The sequence below is a fragment of the Sarcophilus harrisii genome, chromosome 5, assembly GCF_902635505.1.
Source record: "Sarcophilus harrisii chromosome 5, mSarHar1.11, whole genome shotgun sequence".
NCBI classification, from domain to species: domain Eukaryota; kingdom Metazoa; phylum Chordata; class Mammalia; order Dasyuromorphia; family Dasyuridae; genus Sarcophilus; species Sarcophilus harrisii.
Window position 1 is genome coordinate 95,126,068 of NC_045430.1, and position 19,715 is coordinate 95,145,782.

The window sequence follows — 19,715 nt, forward strand, 5'->3', positions numbered from 1 at the left end:
GAGAGTGTACTGGGCTGACAAGGCTGACAATTTCTTGGGTTCCTCATTGAATGGTTGATGTTTTGGGATACTGCAGCTAACATCATTGGGTGGTCTCTTGGGTTTTTTTTTTCTTTTTCATCCTGTTATAGGAGCAGGGTACTGTATCAGTTTAAAAGTCTGTCTCTCCTAGCAACTCTCCAAAATGTTTGGTAACTAGCTCTTCTTCCCTAGCCATCCCATGAGATTAGAGAAAGGGCTTTTCCTTCCTCACTCAGGCAGCACAAAAACTGTGCGCTCTTGGCATCCGAAACACATGTGTTGGCTTAGGGAAGATTGAATGTGGACCTTGGGATGCTTGTATTCCTTCCCTGAGAATAGATGATCAAACAGCATGGATATATCCAACATTGGAGACAATCTTGTGAGTTTCAGAAGTCCTGATTTGTCTTATTTCTTTGCTCTTTCTGTAGAGCTCATGAGCCCCTAAATTAAAGTTTACAGTAGGAAGAGTGCTTTGCAACCCCATACTTCTCAATGAAGATGATAACCTCCAGCAGTGGTATGAGCCCAGGACAAACTTAATTGGCCAGGACTTGGATATATTGAAAACTGGACTGTGCAGAACTAAGGCAAAATGTAAAATGCCAATTTAGCAGTCTTACAAACTGATATTAAGTTTCTATTTCCTTGGAGACTATTTATAAGTCACTTCTCTTTAAGTCTTTGTTAATTTGTATTTGTGAATTTCTTATATCTAGAAGATACAATAGGAGTGAGGTGGGGGATGCTGCTGCTTTGAGAAGACTTATATACAAGCCAGATCTAAGCTTAATGAAAATTTTCTTGCCTCTTACATAAGAATAAAGGTAGACAGTTTGAGAAAGAATCTCCCTACTTTCTCCAGGAGCCAAGCTCCCCAAAGACTGGACATTTCTGTGAGAATGGTTCCAAAGCTGAGAGGGGCCCTTTAATGGTAAGGAACACAGTGAGTGGAAGAAGCTTGTTTTATTTTGGTTTGGGGGAAGGAATTTAGAAGTAGTGGGAACCACTCAGGAGAGAGGAAATGAAATAGAGAAAAATCTATTTGATAGAGTAAAGAGGAGACAAATATTCTTTCTCTGGCTCTTCAGCACTGGTATTCCTTATGTGCATATTTCCATTCTTATATAGTTTTGGGAAGTTTCTCTGATATGGAAGGCAATTCTCTTATGGAATGAATGAAAAACTAGCAAATAGGCTGCATAGGAGTGTGTCAGGTTTTCAGGATAGTTTGAAGAAATCAGATAGTCACAGTTGATGGGATAAACCTTCTTTGCAAAATGACAGATTTTAAGGTAGTACAGTCTTATGAATTGTGTGTTCTAGAAACCTAAAATGAGGATTATCACTGCCTCTAACTGCTTCTAACCTGGTTTGGAAAGTGTTATCTCTCCATGAAAAATATGATGAAGAAGAAAGGAGATTAGGATGTCCAAAGACAACAGAAACCATTACCCCCTTTAAAGCTTAATACTTTGGGCTTTCTCAGAACTAATCTTTATAGCCCTCATTACTTTGATCATGTCCACAAAGATTTCATTTGAACCTAGCATAAGTCTTTGGGAAGCAGAGATTCTTTGTGCCTGTGAGAAAGAAAAATGACACAGGCCATTTTTAAAAAAAGAGACTTTGAAGATCATTCTACATGACTCCATCATTTTATAGAAAAGGAAATTGAGACCCAGAAAGGTTAATTTATACAAAATAAATCTGTCAGATATAAAAACTGAAGCTTTTGATTCCTAGTCTAATGCTCCCTCAATTACATCATTTACATGACATTCAGCAGTAGCCTTAAAGATACTAAGTCTCTGAAAAGAAAGGTATCTTTTTAAAAATAATTTTGTTTTATGAATTATTACTCAGCTTTCCTATATACAGATAAAAACCTCTTCTCTTTCTACTATGAATGTTTCAAAAACACAACAGAAGAAAATAAAGCCAGAGACCTAAAAACATTGGATTAGAGCAGTGTTTCCCCAACTTTTGACATATATGTACCCCTTCTATAATTTTCCTAACACTGAGTACCCCTCATCAAAAAAAATGGATGTATTTTAATAACAATCAAAATATATTTATTTTTTCTTTTTTGGTACATACACAAAATAATAATAAATGAAAAATAAAATTATTCATAATAAAATACAAATCCATGCCAGAAGATTTGTCGCATGTGGGAGAAGAACAATTGTTGAAATTGGCTTCTGATGGATTCTTGAAAAATAAACATAAGGAGTGTACTTTAACATCATTCTGGTTACAAATGCAACATGTGTATCCTGTTTGAACAGAAAAAGTTCTGAAATACATCTTGCCTTTTCCAACTTCATATTTATGCGAAGCTGCTTTTTCAGCATTTGTAGACATTAAGTCGAAAAAAAGGAACAGACTATTGGATGTGGAGCTGCATCTCAGATTAAAATTAACAACCAGGGAACCAAATTATGATGATCTGTTATCTCAGCACAATTTCATCCTTGTAAATCAAATAATAATAATAATCAAATAATCAAAAATAATCAAAATCAGTGGGACTTGCTAAAGCACATAACAGACCTTTCCTATAAGAAAAATTGCACAAAAGCTAAAAATACATAGGCGCCTGGAGAAGCCATTAATTATTAACGAAGTAAGTTGTCTCTGTAATTAAGTGTGGTATATTCATGCCATGTCACACCAGACCATCTCACGCCTCAAAAGATTGTCTTGATTTGACTCATGAGAACATAGAATTAGGCGCAGCTAAGCATGGTGCAGTGCATATCCCACCAAACTCCGATGCACCACGTACCCCCCTCCAACTTCTTTCCGTACCCCTGGGGTTATATGTACCATACTTTGGGAAACACTGGATTAGAGCATATGCCAGATTTGAACCCTTCCTGGATACTTTTAAGACTAGGGATCTCAGCGCTGAAAGACTTGTCTTTAGGATGATAAAATAATCTTTGGTGCTGCTCCCATGACAGGCTGTGTTAAAAAGAATTGGCTGCTGAGGCAAGAAGAGTGTACTACTGAGTAGAAATAAAAGAAGAGTGCTTCTTTGTCCTTTGGTGCTTTCTCTGTTCCTATCCACTAAACATAAAGGGGACATCATGAGACTCTATTAGACTTCATAAAAGAAAAAAAGGGCTTTCTTTCTGCCCCATCTCCCAGATATGGCAATATGCACCTGTTGGTTCTTGGTTGTCTCTTCTGTGTTTCTCCTCCACCTCTTATCCCCACATTCCCCTCCAACACAGGTAACTGGATATAGATCTTGATAGATTTTTCAGGAAGGGTTATATTGGGAAAGTCTACCTTCCTTAGTAAGGGCTTACTAGAAGCAGAAGTTTTCTGCAGAAGAATTACATATACCCTTCAGAGAAGATAACTCTCAGGAGAATGAGCCTGAGACATACTGTGATTTGAAAAAAAAGATATAGACAATGCAAAGCCCAAACAAGAGTGAAATGCCTGTTCAGCGATCTTTCAAAATACTTTATATTTTGATATTTCAAGCATAAATTTCATGAAAGAGTGTAAGAAGAATGATGAATTATTGTTTGTCAATGTATGCATATGAATCTTATGTTTTGAATGAATTCCAATGAAAATAGATATCTTGTGCCATATCTTGGCACCTCCAGTGATGGGATCCAATACAAAAGAGGGCAATATAAAATAACACTTCCAACTTTACCCTGAATCTTGAGTCTTTTGTCTCCAGAATTATGTTAATTATACTCTAGAAAGTTTTGGCATGTTTTGTTGCAACTTGGTAGGATGTTGCATAATAGAGAAAAGAGCCTGACTTAGAGCAAAATACTACTTGCTTTGTTTGTTTTGCTTTTCATTCTAGAATTTTTAGAATGCAGTGGCGGTTTAATTAAGTTATACATACTGTTAATTAAAGTCTATGTTTTGCATGTTAAAACCATCCCTTTGAGATGGTCTAAAATAGGGACTTTTTCACTGGGGAGGGTAATTACTTACAATTACACTGTAATTTATACTTTTCCTAAATAACTAGAGATAACTCACCTGTCAGATTAGCTAAAATGACAGGAAAAGATAATGATGAATGTTGGAGGGGATGTGGGTAAACTGGGACACTGACACATTGTTGGTGGAACTGTGAATGAATCCAACCATTTTGGAGAGCAATTTGAAACTATGCTCCAAAAGTTATCAAGTTGGGCATATCCTTTGACCCAGCAGTGCCACTGGGCTTATATCCTAAAGAGATCTTAAAGGAGGGAAAGGGACCCACATGTGCAATAATGTTTGTGGCAGCCCTTTTTGTAGTGGCAGGAAAGTGGAAACTGAGTGGATGCCCATCAACTGGAGAATGGCTGAATAAATTATGGCATATGAATGTTATGGAATGTTTTTGTTCTGTAAGAAATGACCAATAGGATGATTTCAAAGAGGCCTAGAGATGCTAAGTGAAATGAGCAGAACCAGGAGATCATTACACATGGCAACAAGAAAACTATATGATGATCAATTCTTATTGGCATGGCTCTCTTCAACAATGAATTGATTCAAACTAGTTCCATTTGTCCAGTAATGAAGAGACCCATCTACATCCAGAGAGAGGACTATGAGAACTGAGTGTGGACCACAACATAGCATTTTCACTCTTTCTATTATTGTTTACTTGCATTTTTGTTTTCCTTCTCAGGTTTTTTTTTCTTTCTAGATCCGATTTTTCTTATACAGCAAGATAACTGTATAAATATATATATACATATATTGGATTTAACATATTATTTAACATATTTAACACGTATTGGACTATATGACATCTAGGGGAAGGGGTGGGGGAAAGGAGAAGAAAATTTGGAACAGAAGGTTTTTGCAAGGGTCAATGTTGAAAAAATTATCCATACATACATGTTTTATAAATAAAAAGATATAATAAAAAATAACTAGAGATAGACCTGCTGGATGGCAAGGTTTCAGAGAATCACAAATTTAGAGTTGGAAGGAACCATAGAGCTCATATAATCCAATATCTTCATTTTAATAGATGAGTATACAGTATACAGCTCAGAGAGGCTATGTTGTTCCAGATCACCTAAGTAAGGAAGCAGCTAAACCCAAATCCCTTGACTCTAAATACAGCTACCATTCCATTTCATGATGCTGCCTCCCTAGGAACATCCAGGCAGATCAATACTAGTAAGAAACAATTTGAGAATGTAACAATCTCTAGAAATTCAGGTTTGAAGAACTAGGAAATAATGAAGAAGATTTCAGAGAAACACAAAAGGGGATTTATGACTAACTGTAGGAAATCACTTGTACTGTCCAAAGTCATCTTATTGGTAAGTCAAATTTATCAAGCAATTGTATTAATGGACAGCTATGAAAATTGTGTTTCTAACCTATGCTAGAAACAATCTGTATTAGCAAATTGCATTTTTAAAAGTAGAAGTGTTTAAGTACCCTGTTTGGTTGTCCAGAGTTCTTGACTGATCCAATCATTTATGTGTCAGCCAATATACTGTGGCTTAAATTCTCCTCTTTGTTATCTATCTCAAAGCTGGGAAGATCTAATGAAATGATAGATGTGAAAGCATTTTGTACCACAAGTTGTAAAATGCTGCAGAAAGGTAAAAGGAAATTATTATTATAGAAATGAATTTTTTTTTATTATAGAAAATGAAAGGAGTCTTTTGACTCTTCTATTTTGCATCTTATATTAGACATAAACTCAGCTAGTATATTCTGAGTATGTTGAAGAGAGTTATGTCTAGCAGTAAGGAGCACTGTGAGAAGGGAAGGTAGATCTCTAGCATCACTATCTTCTTTCAAATCCAAGGACATGTCAATTAAGCAAGCTTCCACAATGAAGGAGAAAAAAATTACAGATAGGATTATTCAAACACTAAAAAAAAATCAACTATAATAGCACACCACTAAGGAACAAATGGTTACTAATGTAAAAGAACTACCAAATTGTTCAAATGTTAACTGGTTGGAAGCTTGAAATACAGATTTATAAGTCATAGAAACTAAAGAAGTGTTTGTTCTTTAATATTACTATGACAATATTTATATAATGCCTTAAGGTTTACAAAATGCTTTATATAAAAAAAGATAAGCAGGATAATTATCCAATATATAAAAAACAAAATATTTTCATATTCCCTGACTTTTCATCCTGAAATGGGTGTTATTAATGGAATGGTCAAGCAGTGGGAATTCATTGTTCACTAGGTGTTACACTAGGGACTAAAGGAATTGAAAGAGAATAGCTACAGAGTTAGAAGGGACCTACTACAACTCACTCATTTTACAAATGATGAAACTGGAGTCTCAAGAAGTTGCATAATTTGCCAAAGCTCACACAGTGGAAGAGCTAGGATTTGAATGCAGGTTCTCTGAATTCAAATTTATCATTCTTTCCTCTATACCATGCTGCCTTCCAGAAACAAACTGGAAACTTTTCTTTGAAGTTTGCAAAATTCAAGAAATAAAACAAACAAAAGGTAGCACATTATATATTTGAAATAAATTATGCAGGAAGTAAGAGCTAGGGGTTTACAAGATTTTACATATAATGTCTGAAATTATCATCTGTCCAGGGATGGGCCAACATATACTCGATGAATGAAATTACTAAAACCTTGGACTGGGAACCAAGTGAAAAGAAAACAAAACAAAAACTGAAGGTCCTAATCCAAGGAATTAAAACAGAAATCAGAATCCATTCAGGAATGGAGATCTGGGTTGAAAGATTAGCTTCCAATCTAGGCTTAAGAAGCTTGACATATCTGTGAGGTTGTTTGTCTGACTCAACATATCACCAATTTATATTTGCCCTCCTTGTGTGGGAAGTAGCAAATGTGAATAATAGAGTAGGGGAATTCAGAATTGAGTGAACAATCAAAGCCAAAGATTAGTGATTAATATATTGATGTCAACCTGCAGGTTGTTACTCTATCAGAATATCCCAAAGTCTTCTGTAGGACCAGGGACTTGATATGAGTCTTGAAGAGAGTTGGGGATTCCAGGAGGCATTGGGGAAAGGGAAAAACTTTTTAGGCCCATGCAATGGCAAAGAGATGGGAGATGGAATGTCTCATATGGGATCAGAATAGAGGCAAGTTTTATTCAAATGCTAAATCCATGAACGGGAAGAATATGAAACCTACCTACTTGGTTGCTTTTAGATAGAATGTGAAGGTGTTTAAAGCTGAGGAGTTAGCATTTTATTGCTAGAGCAAGAAGCCATTGAAGTATCTGGAGTAGAGAATTGATATAGTCAATGTGCCTTAAGAATATAAATCTGGCAACTAGAATTAGAAGGAAAAATTATGAAAGATTTTTGACAAGTAGGAACTATTGTCAAAAGATGAGACTAAGATAAAGCGATTCAGTCATGCCATATAATTAAAGGAAGGGGACCTTTTTAGTCCAGAGTAGATAATACTAAGAGGGGATATGATAGTTGTCTTTAAATATTTGATGTGTTATTATGTGAAGGAGGGATTAAATTTGTTTTTGCTTCTTTTCAGAAGGCAGAATTAACAGTAATGTGTAGAAGTTTAAGGAAGACATTATAATCTAAAGGTGCAAACAGGACATGACTGGGATACTTCAGGAGCACTGCAGTAATATCACATCCTTAAACACCGAAGGCTCAGAGATGAACAAATCCAATTCATAATATGCTCTTAAATTTTTTTTCTTCAGATCTAACTCAGTTTCAATTGATCAATGATGGACAGAAGCAGCTACACCCAAAGAAAGAACACTGGGGAATGAATGTAAACTGCTTGCATTTTTGTTTTTCCTCCCGGGTTATTTTTACCTTCTGAATCAAATTCTCCCTGAGCAACAAGAGAACTGTTCGGTTCTGCACACATATATTGTATCTAGGATATACTGTAATCTATTTAACATGTATAGGACTGCTTGCCATCTGGGGGAGGAGGTCGAGGGAGAGGGGAAAAATCGGAACAGAAGTGAGTGCAAGGGATAATGTTGTAAAAAATTACCCTGGCATGGGTTCTGGCAATAAAAAGTTATTTAATAATAATTAAAAAAATTTCTTTTTCACTTCGAATGTTGCAATTTACCCCAAAAATGCTCTCTCTGCACAGTGGTGAGAGAGGAAAGGCAAGCATTAAATTGCCAACCGGTTTACCAAAGGATAATGAGGATTAACTTGCTTACAAAGACTAAACTGGTAAAAAAAAAAAAAAAAGAAAAAAGAAAAAGAAAAAGAAAAAAAGAAAAAAAAAAAAAAAAGAAACAAACCTGGGGGCAATGCGTGAAGGGAGGTCTTCTTTTTTCCACTCCCCGCCCCTCCTCCCTGGGGGTTCTAGAACACGCCTCTAGCAAGGCCAGAGCCAGCCATTAATTGCGAGAAGAGGGAGCTGGAAAGAAGTCCCGTCACGGGAAGAACCGGGCCTTCAGTTGTGCGCAGGCGCCCTCCGCCGCTCGGTGACAGGCATGTGCGCAGGCCCGTTGCCTCCCTTCTGTCCTCTGGTAGTGCGAAGACAAACGACCCGCACCTGACAATTTCTGCTTCCGGGTCACCCCTTGGTAGCGGCTTTCTGTGCCTACTTCGGCTTGGTGGTTCGGTAAGGCCCTGTCCCCCTAGAGACCTGCTCCCAATGCCCGCCGCTCCCCCTCCCCTCCCACGGAGCGCCGGCTCTCCCTTTGGTCCCTTCTTTCGGGCAAGATGCTGCTGGGAGGGAAGGAGGCAGAGGAAGCCCCGCACCCCTCCTGCGATGGCGGTGCCCTTTCTCCCCTGCGAGGCCTAGGCCCGGAGCAGCTGGCCCAGCGCCCCGCGGCAGCCCCCGCTCCGCCCGCTCCTAGCAACAGACCTTTCCGAGCGCCGTCCCGCGGCGGCCCCTCGCCTGGGCGCGTCCTCTCGGGGTCGCGGGCGTCGTGCGCTGGGCGGCCCGGGAGCCCGCGGGGCTCCCACATTTCCGCCAGGGCCCCTGCTCTCCTCGTCCCCTCTCCCAGCTCGGACGGACCCCAAACTCGGAGTCGGTGCTTGGGCTCTGCAGCGGCTCCGACTTCAGTGCTGTAAACATTGCTTCCAGTTTAGAAGTTGATCCTCGCGATCTCCGGCCAAAGGAAGATAGGGAGGCAGTCAGCCCCAGAAAGGGAAAGGAGATTGCTGGGGAGTGAATGAAAAACTGCACGGCTACCCGGATTCCAAAGCTTGGGTCCTGCCGGCGAAGTCTTCCACCCTGCATGACAGCAGACGGGTCAGGCAGAGACCAAGTTTGGACGAGCTTAGCCCCCCATTTTCAGGGCTCTGCTTGCTGCTGCCTCGGTGTAATGCTGAGGCCACTTTTTTATGTTTCATGTGCATAATTTAATGGATAAGAATTTTTTAAAAAATCAACATCTTTTGAAATATTTTAAAACGAGTTGAGAAAGTATCTAAAACTAGAAATAATCCTCAAATAACATGTATAGTAAGCAAAAGCTTACTAATGTAGAATAAGTTTATTTTCCTTTTTGAAAAAATGACTCATTAGTGAAATGTTTGCATGGTGTAATATTTTAAAATTAATTTCAACCACCATATATGCAAACTATAATATTGAGAATGAATAAATAGGTGGTTATTTATAGCATCATGTATGTTATAAACGAGACATATTCATGGATCATAAGCATAAAAATCTCAAATATGCTACTTATTTTAAATTTTTAGTATCAGTAATAGTCAACTACACTTCTAAATTATTGCAGATGGCAGCTAGATGACACAGCGGCAAGTCTGCCTTAGTTTCTTCATCAGTACAAAATAATAATAGCACCTGCCTTCCATTTATAAGAATCAAATGAGCATTTTGCAAACCTTAAAGTGCTATATAAATAATAGTTATTATTGATCTGGACCAGTAACATTTTATTTTCGCCTATATTCTCCAGCATCTAGAAATTAGACCCTTCTGAGGACCCAGCTTTAGAATTCTTTTCCAAATTGTCAGTAATTATTTTTATGAAAATGTTCCGTCTTGAATCCTTTTGTAAGTCAGACTTTTGGTATAATGGAATTTGAACACATTTTGCAATTTTCCTTAGTTTTCATGATTCAAGAATTATGGTATCACGTCTCAGAAGTTCTGGGCATATTAACTTAATTCTCTGTTCTCCTCCTCCACTCCTTTAAAGAAATGAGCCAAGTTATCTATGTCTTTGTTTTCCTTCTTTTTGTTACAGTATGATTTAATTATTTAATTTATGATTAAAAAAAAAAGTCCCAAATGAAATACATTGAAACTTGACCAAACCCCAAATTGTTAGAGTTGAGAAGAGAGAAGGGGAAGGAAAAGATCAATTAATCTGGGGTAGAATATCCCCAGTTTAAAAGGAAGTTGAAGAAATTGAGGAACAAAATAGAGAACATTAGTTTTATTTTTAGTCCCACCAAATGTTTTTTATAAGCCTTTTAATATTTGCAGTTTAATATTCGTTGTGTTAGTGATAGTATTGTAATTTTCCCATGGAAGCTATTCACATCCTTTGAAATCCAGAGTTCCATGGAATATAGTTTAGTTATAGTAATATAAAAGACAGCATGGTATAAGCCAGAGGGCTGGCTTTGGAATAGGAAAGATCTGGGTTCACTTCCTTCCTTTAATTCTAGATTCAGGTAAATTTCTTAGCTTCAGGGCTTCAACTCGGAGATCTTAAGTTAGCAGATCAATTGCTGATCTTCACTGGTGGAAGGAATTGCATACCAGGAGTTCCCTACATGTTTAAACATCACTCTCCCTAAAAAGCCCCATATGTACTCTAACCCTTACAATATGGTATTAAAAAAAACACTGGATTTTTCTAATGACAGTTGGTCTTCCTTCAGTAGCTAGGATATGACAAACTCAGGCCCTCATAAATTGAGTCTGCATACCTACCTATTTGTAAATCAGCAGATTGCCCAAGTGTCTTCATTTAAAAAACACTGGGCACTGTATGGGAGAATGGGCTATAAATCAGGACACCTAGGTCTACATTTCCCTGTTCAGTGACTTCTAATCTGGTTGTTTCACTATGGTTGAAAAAAAATATATTAACTATTAAGATTTATGAGAATTGCTGAGATACATGGTATTTTAAATGATATGAATGTTTCAATGAGGTATTAAATAAAAAAGCTGAAATGCTTAAAGGTTTTAAAAGTCTCTTTGTTTTATGCAGTTTGGAGCATGTGAACATATCCTGAGCCCTTGATGAGTTCCAGTATGTGGTATATTATGCAGAGTATTCAGAGCAAATACTCACTCTCAGAGCGCTTAATTCGAACAATTGCTGCCATACGTTCCTTTCCCCATGATAACGTAGAGGACCTGATCAGAGGGGTAAGTTTACAATTATTTCTGTAGAAACCACTGAGGAATAAAATGGAACAGTTCCTGGGGGACCATGCTTTGTTCCAAGCCTGAACCATCATCTCTACACAGAGTAGAATTGCCATTACCTCACAGGAGCTGATAACCTGTTGATTTTTATTTGTGCTTTGGTTGAATTTTTCTTCCCTTCTCCTCTTTGTTTTTCTGTAGTAGCCTTTTTGTCATGAAATGTGTTGAGTTCTACATGGTCCATAGTGAAAAGGCTTAGTTAGGATATGAAGAAGGGAGCTAAAAAGGCTTTATAAATGGTTCTCAGTTTGATGCACTGATTTTTCCAATACTGGGATATTTCTCTTCCCCTAAGTAATTTATTGCCTGCTGCACCAACTTTTAAAATTAAGTATTTTATTAAATATTTAATATTGAACATTAGTAAAGCCAACCTGGGGAGAGGACAACTAGGTAGTGCAATAGATAAAAGCATAAAACCTGAAGTCATGAAGATCTGAATTAAAATCCAACCTTAGACACTAATTTGTGTGACCTTGAACAAGTCAAGTAACTTCTGTTTGCTTCAGTTCCTCATCTGTAAAGTGGAGACACACTGGAGAAGGAAATAGCAAAATACTCTAGTTTCTTTGCCAAGAAAAAACCCTATGGACAGTGTCCCCTGGGATCATGTAGAATTGGATGTGACTGAATAATAACAACCAAAAAAACCTAAACAAATAGATCAAAATCCTGTGTTATGGGAACTTTTTTAGTTTAATTTTAGCATGTGAAGTTTTATTATACCTTTTCAGTTGCTCCAAGTCATTTTCCATTTATAGGGATTTAATATTGTGTATGCTGTATTTCTAATTGAGTTTTTTAAAAAATTGTTTTGCATTACTTCACCATACACCAAGATAAGGTCAAAATGGGTTCATGACCTAGGCATAAAGAATGAGATTATAAATAAATTAGAAGAACATAAGATAGTTTACCTCTCAGACCTATGGAAGAGGAAGGAATTTATGACCAAAGAAGAACTAGAGGTCATTATTGATCACAACAAAATAGAAAATTTTGATTATATCAAATTGAAAAGGTTTTGTACAAACAAAACTAATGCAGGCAAGATTCGAAGGGAAGCAATAAACTGGGAAAACATTTTTACAGTCAAAGGTTCTGATAAAGGCCTCATTTCCAAAATATATAGAGAATTTACTCTATAAGAAATCAAGCCATTCTCCAACTGATAAATAGTCAAAGGATATGAACAGACAATTCTCAAAGAAATTGAAACTATTTCTAGCCATACGAAAAGGTGCTCCAAGTCATTATTAATCAGAGAAATGCAAATTAAGATAACTCTGAGATACCACTACACATCTGTCATTGGCTAGAATGACAGGGAAAGATAATGCTGAATATTGGAGGGGATGTGGGAAAACTGTGACACTGATACATTGTTGATGGAATTGTGAATACATCCAGCCATTCTGGAGAGCAATTTGGAACTATGTTCAAAGAGTTATCAAATTGTGCATACCCTTTGATCCAGCAGTGTTACTACTGGGCTTATATCCCAAAGAGATTTTAAAGAAGGAAAAGGGACCTGTATGTGCAAGAATGTTTGTGGCAGCCCTCTTTGTAGTGGCTAGAATCTGGAAACTGAATGGATGCCCATCAATTGGAGAATGCTGAATAAATTATGGTATGTGAATATTATGGAATATTATTATTCTATAAGAAATGACCACCAGGATGATTTCAGAAAGGCCTGGAGAGACTTAGATCAACTGATGCTGAATGAAATGAGCAGGACCAGGAGATCATTATATACTTCAACAACAATACTATATGATGATCAATTCTGATAGACGTGGCCCTCTTCAACAATGAGATGAGCCAAATCAGTTCCAATGGAGCAGTAATGAACTGAATCAGCTACACCCAGCAAAAGAACTCTGGGAGATGGCTATGAACCACTACATAGAATTCCCAGTCCCTCTATTTTTATCCACCTGCATCTTTGATTTCCTTCACAGGCTAATTGAACACTATTTCAAAGTCCGATTCTTTTTGTACAACACAATAACTGTTTGGACATGTATACGTATATTGTATTTAACTTATACTTCAACATATTTTACATGTATTGGTCAACCTGCCATCTGGGGTAAGGGGTAGGAAGGAGGAGAAAAGTTGGAACAAAAGGTTTTGCAATTGTCAATGCTGAAAAATTACCCATGCATATATCTTGCAAATAAAAAGTTGTAATAAAAAAAAGAGAATACTAGGGCAGGTGGCAGCTAGGTGGTGCAGTGGATAGAACACCAGCCCTGAAGTCAGGAGGACCTGAGTACAAATCTGCCTGACCCTAGGCAAGTCATTTAACTCCAGTTGCCTCAGGGGGAAAAAACTGGGTCAAAATATATGATTATTTTTGTTTTACTAGGTACTACTTTATTGTTCAAATGCTACCATTTTCTACTTTGGGTAGTATTCTAACTCTTGAAAAGCAGTATGACATTATACTTAATGCTGATCATATATAATCTAAGCTTTTAGAAAATCTGTGGCATCTGACCATAAATTTCTGTGGGCCATTGGATACAGTTTCTTGGCTGCTGTAGAGTGCAACCAGATCATTGTCATGATAGTAAAACATGAAACTTAAGAATCCTTATGAACAGCCTGGTATTCCATAGCTGTGAAAAGTAAATTGTGCAGTTAATTATGTCTTGGTAAAGAATACCATACTTTTAAAATTTTTTGTGCTACAGATTGGTACTCCCTGTTGAAATAGAAGTGAGGTCACAAAAATTGATTCTACTCTTGTTTCATTATCTTATAGATATAGGATTTTCTATCTTCAGACTTCTAGTGATGTTTCCCTACCTTCTAAAGATCATAGTGGGATAGGAAAGTGTCTCAATATTCCAGCTTTCTTAAATGTAGCAAATTTTGTTTAGTTAGCAAAAACACCACTCTTGGTACAATAATGAGATTGAGCTCTTGATGGTAATCTGTGAAGTAAAATAGTGCTTTATATGATTAACTCCAGTAGTAGACCTATATTTTTTTAGTTTGCAAATAAAGAAACTGGGTTGCTATGTTTATGTTACATGTCATATCTGGTGAAGAAAAGACTCATTTTCCCTGCTAGCCAGTTTTCAGCCTTTTCCCTGCCAGTCTGACTAGCTTTTTCAGAATATTATGGGATCACCATTCCAACTTTCCTTAAAATAGCAAATTCTTCCCAGTTGAGTAGGATATCATTACTTAAGCAAAACTGATGAAAGTTAGTTTTTTTTTGCCCATAGGGAGCTGATGTGAATTGTACCCATGGCACACTGAAGCCACTGCATTGTGCCTGCATGGTATCAGATGCTGATTGTGTGGAGTTACTCTTGGAAAAAGGAGCTGAGGTAATTTGCTTTTATTAACCCACTCTAACACTTCATTGAAGAGCATCATGTTTTCTAATAATTAATTCTCTTCTCTATTCCTCTCCATCTTCCATTTTAACCTCTTAGTCAGTGGTGTCATTGGTTAGAACTACTTTTATTGCAAGGCATAATGGCAGGTATCTAGAGCCTCTCTAGAATCTTTTTTATCAGCCCTTGTTGTGTCCCTTAGTCACCTTCCCCCTCTTTAATTTGAGGTATTGATGGTGTTAGTGAGGAGTAATTTGTCTTTTCCTTTTTTGCCCTAAGCCTATTTTTTTGAGTACTACCCTTCAATACCCTTAATTATTAATTTTTTTTGTTTTGCCTGTAGAATGATCCAGAACTGTAAAAAGAAAGACAGCCCCCAATCCTCACTCTTACATCATGCCCAGGTTGTTAGACCTAATGTCAGATACAGCTTCCCTATATCAAATGAAAACAAAGAAGTACATTCCTCAGACAACCCCTTCCTTAGAATTTTGCTTTCTGTGCTGTCATCCCCACTTCTGTGTTATTTTGGGTATTAGTCTCAATCTTATTTTCCTTCTGTTGTGTCCAGCATAAGGTTAGCACCAATAGCAGGCTGTTTTAAGGCAGCTGTGGATTAGGAGTATAATATGTGAATATAGAATATAGCCACTAGCATCCTTATAGTTTTGTCCGGATAAATAATACTGTGTACATTAGAGCTTTTTTCTAGATTGTCCTTAACTGTAGAGGGCAAAAAGAATTAAGATAAAAGAGATAATTCAAAATTTCTATTCTTTAAACTTTTCTTCAAACGTTTTCCATTACTGCTTAGTAGTGAAAGATGAGTTTAAGTTGCATCTTCTTTTTCACCTTACCCCTCTTATAACATTACTAAATAGTGCAAAAAGAAAAAATAATATAAGAAAGGAGGAAAGACAAGAGAACCTTGAATGATTCAAAATAGATTATAGTTCCTGAACTAATTTTTTCCTTAACAGCTGTTTCTATGCTTCAGTTATTTAAAGCTTTTTTTCCTCCCCTGTTAAAAAGATTATTCTACTTTCTCCTTTGAAGCTTTAATTGTATTGGTAGCAGCTGGATCATCCTGTTCATTAAGTACTTAGGACTAAATCTTTTTTTTTTCTTCCAGCTTCTTTTTAAACTTAATTCCTTGGAATCCTAATAGAATATTTCTTCTTACTAAAGAGATATCATCTAGCAGCTTTACAGGGCTAGTATAAAAATACTCCCTTTGTACACTACTTTCCAATCAGGGAAATGGAAGGAATTTCCAATGCAAGGAACTTCAGATTAACCATATAAAGAATATGTACTCACTTAAGATTGGTATTGCCAAGTAATCAATACCTTTTTCTCTGAACTTCCTTTTGCCTTCCTATGGATATTCAAAACTGTCTTCCCCTCCACGTACTTATCATCTCTCTTTGTTTATAGATATCCTTTTGCAGTATAACAGATTATTAGTGATGGTGTATGGATGGAATAATTTGGATCTGTCTGACAATTTGGATCTGTTTATTATGTCCATGATAATGTATTTGTTATTTATTTTTATAGGTCAATGCTCTAGATGGCTATAATAGGACGGCTCTCCATTACGCAGCTGAAAAAGATGAAGCTTGTGTGGAAGTGCTATTGGAATATGGTGCAAACCCCAATGCACTAGATGGCAACAGAGACACTCCACTTCACTGGGCAGCCTTTAAGAATAATGCTGAGTGTGTAAGAGCCCTCCTAGAGAGTGGTGCCTCTGTCAATGCCTTGGATTACAACAATGACACACCACTTAGCTGGGCAGCCATGAAGGGAAATCTTGAGAGTGTTAGCATACTCCTTGACTATGGTGCAGAGGTCAGGGTCACCAACTTAAAGGGCCAGACACCTATCTCCCGGTTGGTGGCTCTGTTGGTTAGGGGACTTGGAACAGAAAAAGAGGATTCTTGCTTTGAGCTCCTCCACAGAGCTGTTGGACACTTTGAATTACGAAAAAATGGCACTATGCCTGGTGAAGTAGCCAGAGACCAGCAACTTTGTGAAAAACTGACTATGCTGTGCTCTGCCCCAGGAACCCTAAAAACATTGTCTCGATATGCTGTTCGACATAGCCTGGGACTTCAGTATCTGCCAGATGCAGTAAAGGGCCTGCCATTGCCAGCATCTTTGAAGGAATACCTGTTACTTATAGAATAATGGAGAAAGAGCTTGGGCCATCACACAGCAACTCTACATGAGGTTTGCCCTGCAGACCTAGCTCTCCTGTTCTGTCATGGAGAAATGGGATGCAGATGCTCATGTTTGGTGCATAGATTTGAAGCAAATATCACAGCAATAACACTCTTGCCACCTCCCCTCTAAGCCAAACAAAAAAAAAATCCCGTGCTTTTTTGTTTGCAGAAAGTGTGTGTATTGCTTACTCAGCTTTTGATATTGCACCTTCCCAAAAGGAAAGGTCTCCCATGTTCTCTCTCGTTTAGGAGACAAATAGCTGGAGCCAGCCACACAATTGAATTTCTTTAGGAAAATTAAATGTATTTGAATAGTGTGTGTGATCTCCCTGCAGAGACATTTGGTTACTAATCCTTGAGGAGCTTTTTAATTGGTCATTGGAGATATTGGGGGGAGGCGGGGGGGGGGGGGGGGGGCGGGAACAGACCAGATAACCCTGTTTGCAGTCTAAGAAAGAAAGAAAATATAACAGCTTCAATAATGCATTTAATAATGACTTAACTGAATGACATACTAGCATTGCCATGTAATTTGAAGGAACTTGGGAAACAAAAGAAACTGCCCTTATTTTTCCCTGTGTGTATCTGAATGGTACAACAGATTCAATGCGGCTACTCTCCAGTGTACAGAAAATAGTTCTCTCTGCAGTCCTAAGAATGCTAGTTTTTCACATGTTCTTTTCAGATTTTCCCCAGTTAGGTGTTCCCGGAGTGCCAAAAAGCCATTATCCCTATCCATTAGACCTTTTAGTGTTTAATTCTAGAAGGGAAGAGTATAAGCTAGGCTGCTTTTCTCCAAGGTCAAGTTCATAGTCTCTGTATAGAATACTATACTAAATGTTTGGAATTACTTTCCTTTCTACTATTATTTAAGTTGTGCTTTGTATTAATTGATAATTTAGTCATTTTAGGATGTGTGTATGGAATGTGTTAGTAGCGGGGAGATACTGTATAGAGAACTAACTGCCTAGAAAAGTGTGGTTTGGGTCAATAGGACTTTTCATTTCCATTTTCCTAAATTTTGAATCAAGTTGTCATTGACCCTTCTGAGAAGCTGTAATCTGAGAAATACTTGACTAAAACAAAAAACTTTTGTGGAGGGGAGTGGGGAAGAAAAAGGGTAGGACAAAGCCATATGCAAAATGGAAATGGAATCTGTTGAAGCAACTTGAAAATAAGTGAAGAGAAAGGCAGTGTGGTATATTGAATAAATAGCAGACTTTGAATTCAGGAAGATCTGGGTTCAAATCCTTCCATACATCCTGACTTTGTAACTTTGGGAAAATCACATAGTAACTCACTTAGCTAAAGGGTCTATAAAAATATTGAACAGTTGCCACTTGGTATTGATCAGTAGTTTCCTCATCAGGAGATACCAGAAATCACAGATCTGGTCCAAAAAAAAAAAAGTGAATCTGATTTTTTTTCCTTTTGCTATTTGTGTATTATTATTGAAGTGATTATGGGAAAAGTAGTAGTTCCAAAGGGAAGTTTCCAAATATTTTGTTCCAGTTATTTTCTGGGATTACTGGGATTATTCTGGGATTTGTGTTCCTTTTTTTTCCCTTATAGGTATAACTAACTACAAGATATGCCCCTATCTCCTCTCATACATTTTGGTGATCCCTAATATAAATCTCTCTTCTCCTATTTCATATGTCAGTAAGCTTGATCCTAATTAATAAAATCATTTTCAAAGGGGTTGGAAAGATGGGAATCATCCATATAGGAAAAGGGATAGCCTTTATTTCATAGAAGATATAATAAGCCCATAGAGACAATTGGCTGAGAAATTCCTACTCCTCTTTAATTTATAATTAGTTCCATCCATGTTGGCTCTGAGAAAATAGTTTTTCCTCCATTAAAAATTTAAAAAAAATAATGCCTGACTAAATTTTTAGCATCAAAACATGATAGGAAATTCCCCTGCTTTCTCTGATCCCTTCAGTCCTGCCTTTCTGTTTTACTTTGTTGCAGTTTTATTCAATAGACATAAAGTATTAGGCGTTATACCCATTGATGGGGATACAAAAACATGAATGAAAAATTACCTGCCTTCAAGGTCACAAACTCAGATTGTTACAGTATTATGTTTTTGTTAGGCTTTATAAAAATTTATCATTTTATTTCTTTGTTTAAAGATTCAATTTCATACATTTTCATTTATTGTTAGTTCCAGAGGATTAAAAAAGCAGTTTGCAGTAGGAAGTATCTATTTGCTCTTTAAATCTGCTTTTCTCCCAGAAGCCTATACCTTCCAATGTACTTAGAATATTGTATTTAGAGGACCCAAATTCAAGTCATAGTTCTGCTACAGGTGTAACTTTGGGCAATTGCTATCACTTGGTTGCTGTTGTCTCCAAAATTGGAGTTGGGGAGGAGGGCCGTGTGGACTAAATTGCCTGAATTCAACTTCTTTACATTTCTGAGTTTGGACAAGTACTCTGAATGTAGTTATAAAATTATTTTTCTTTCCCTTGAGATCTTGTAGATCTCAACTAGTAAAATTATCTCATCGAGTAAAATTGATTATCATTGTGTTGAATTGTTTCGGTTATATCTGACTCTCCATGACTCCATTTGGGTTTTTTTTTTTTTTTTTTTTTTTTTTTTTTGGCAGATATTGGAGTGATTTGATATTTCCTTCTCCAGCTCATTTCATAGATGAGAAACTAGAACAAATAGATTAATTGACTTGCCCAGTTTCTGAGGTTGGATTTGAATTT

At 37.0% G+C, this 19,715-nt stretch overlaps 1 protein-coding gene across 1 annotated transcript; it reads left to right on the top strand.

The window, feature by feature from the left end:
- Window positions 1-8,398: 8,398 nt before the first annotated feature.
- Window positions 8,399-19,527, top strand: ASB8 (ankyrin repeat and SOCS box containing 8). The gene is made up of 4 exons (XM_031938028.1): window positions 8,399-8,603; window positions 11,185-11,345; window positions 14,648-14,752; window positions 16,322-19,527. The coding sequence occupies exons 2-4, from the start codon at window positions 11,217-11,219 to the stop codon at window positions 16,952-16,954; spliced, it is 867 nt and encodes a 288-aa protein (XP_031793888.1). The 5' UTR covers window positions 8,399-8,603; window positions 11,185-11,216; the 3' UTR covers window positions 16,955-19,527.
- The last annotated feature ends 188 nt before the right edge of the window (window positions 19,528-19,715 follow it).

Bases quoted from the DNA above. Each gene is read 5' to 3' on its own strand.
- ASB8 (XM_031938028.1), top strand. From the start codon at position 11,217: ATGAGTTCCAGTATGTGGTATATTATGCAGAGTATTCAGAGCAAATAC. The intron at 11,346-14,647 runs GTAAGTTTACAA...TTTTGCCCATAG, and splicing joins TAGAGGACCTGATCAGAGGG to GGAGCTGATGTGAATTGTAC. The intron at 14,753-16,321 runs GTAATTTGCTTT...TTATTTTTATAG, and splicing joins TCTTGGAAAAAGGAGCTGAG to GTCAATGCTCTAGATGGCTA.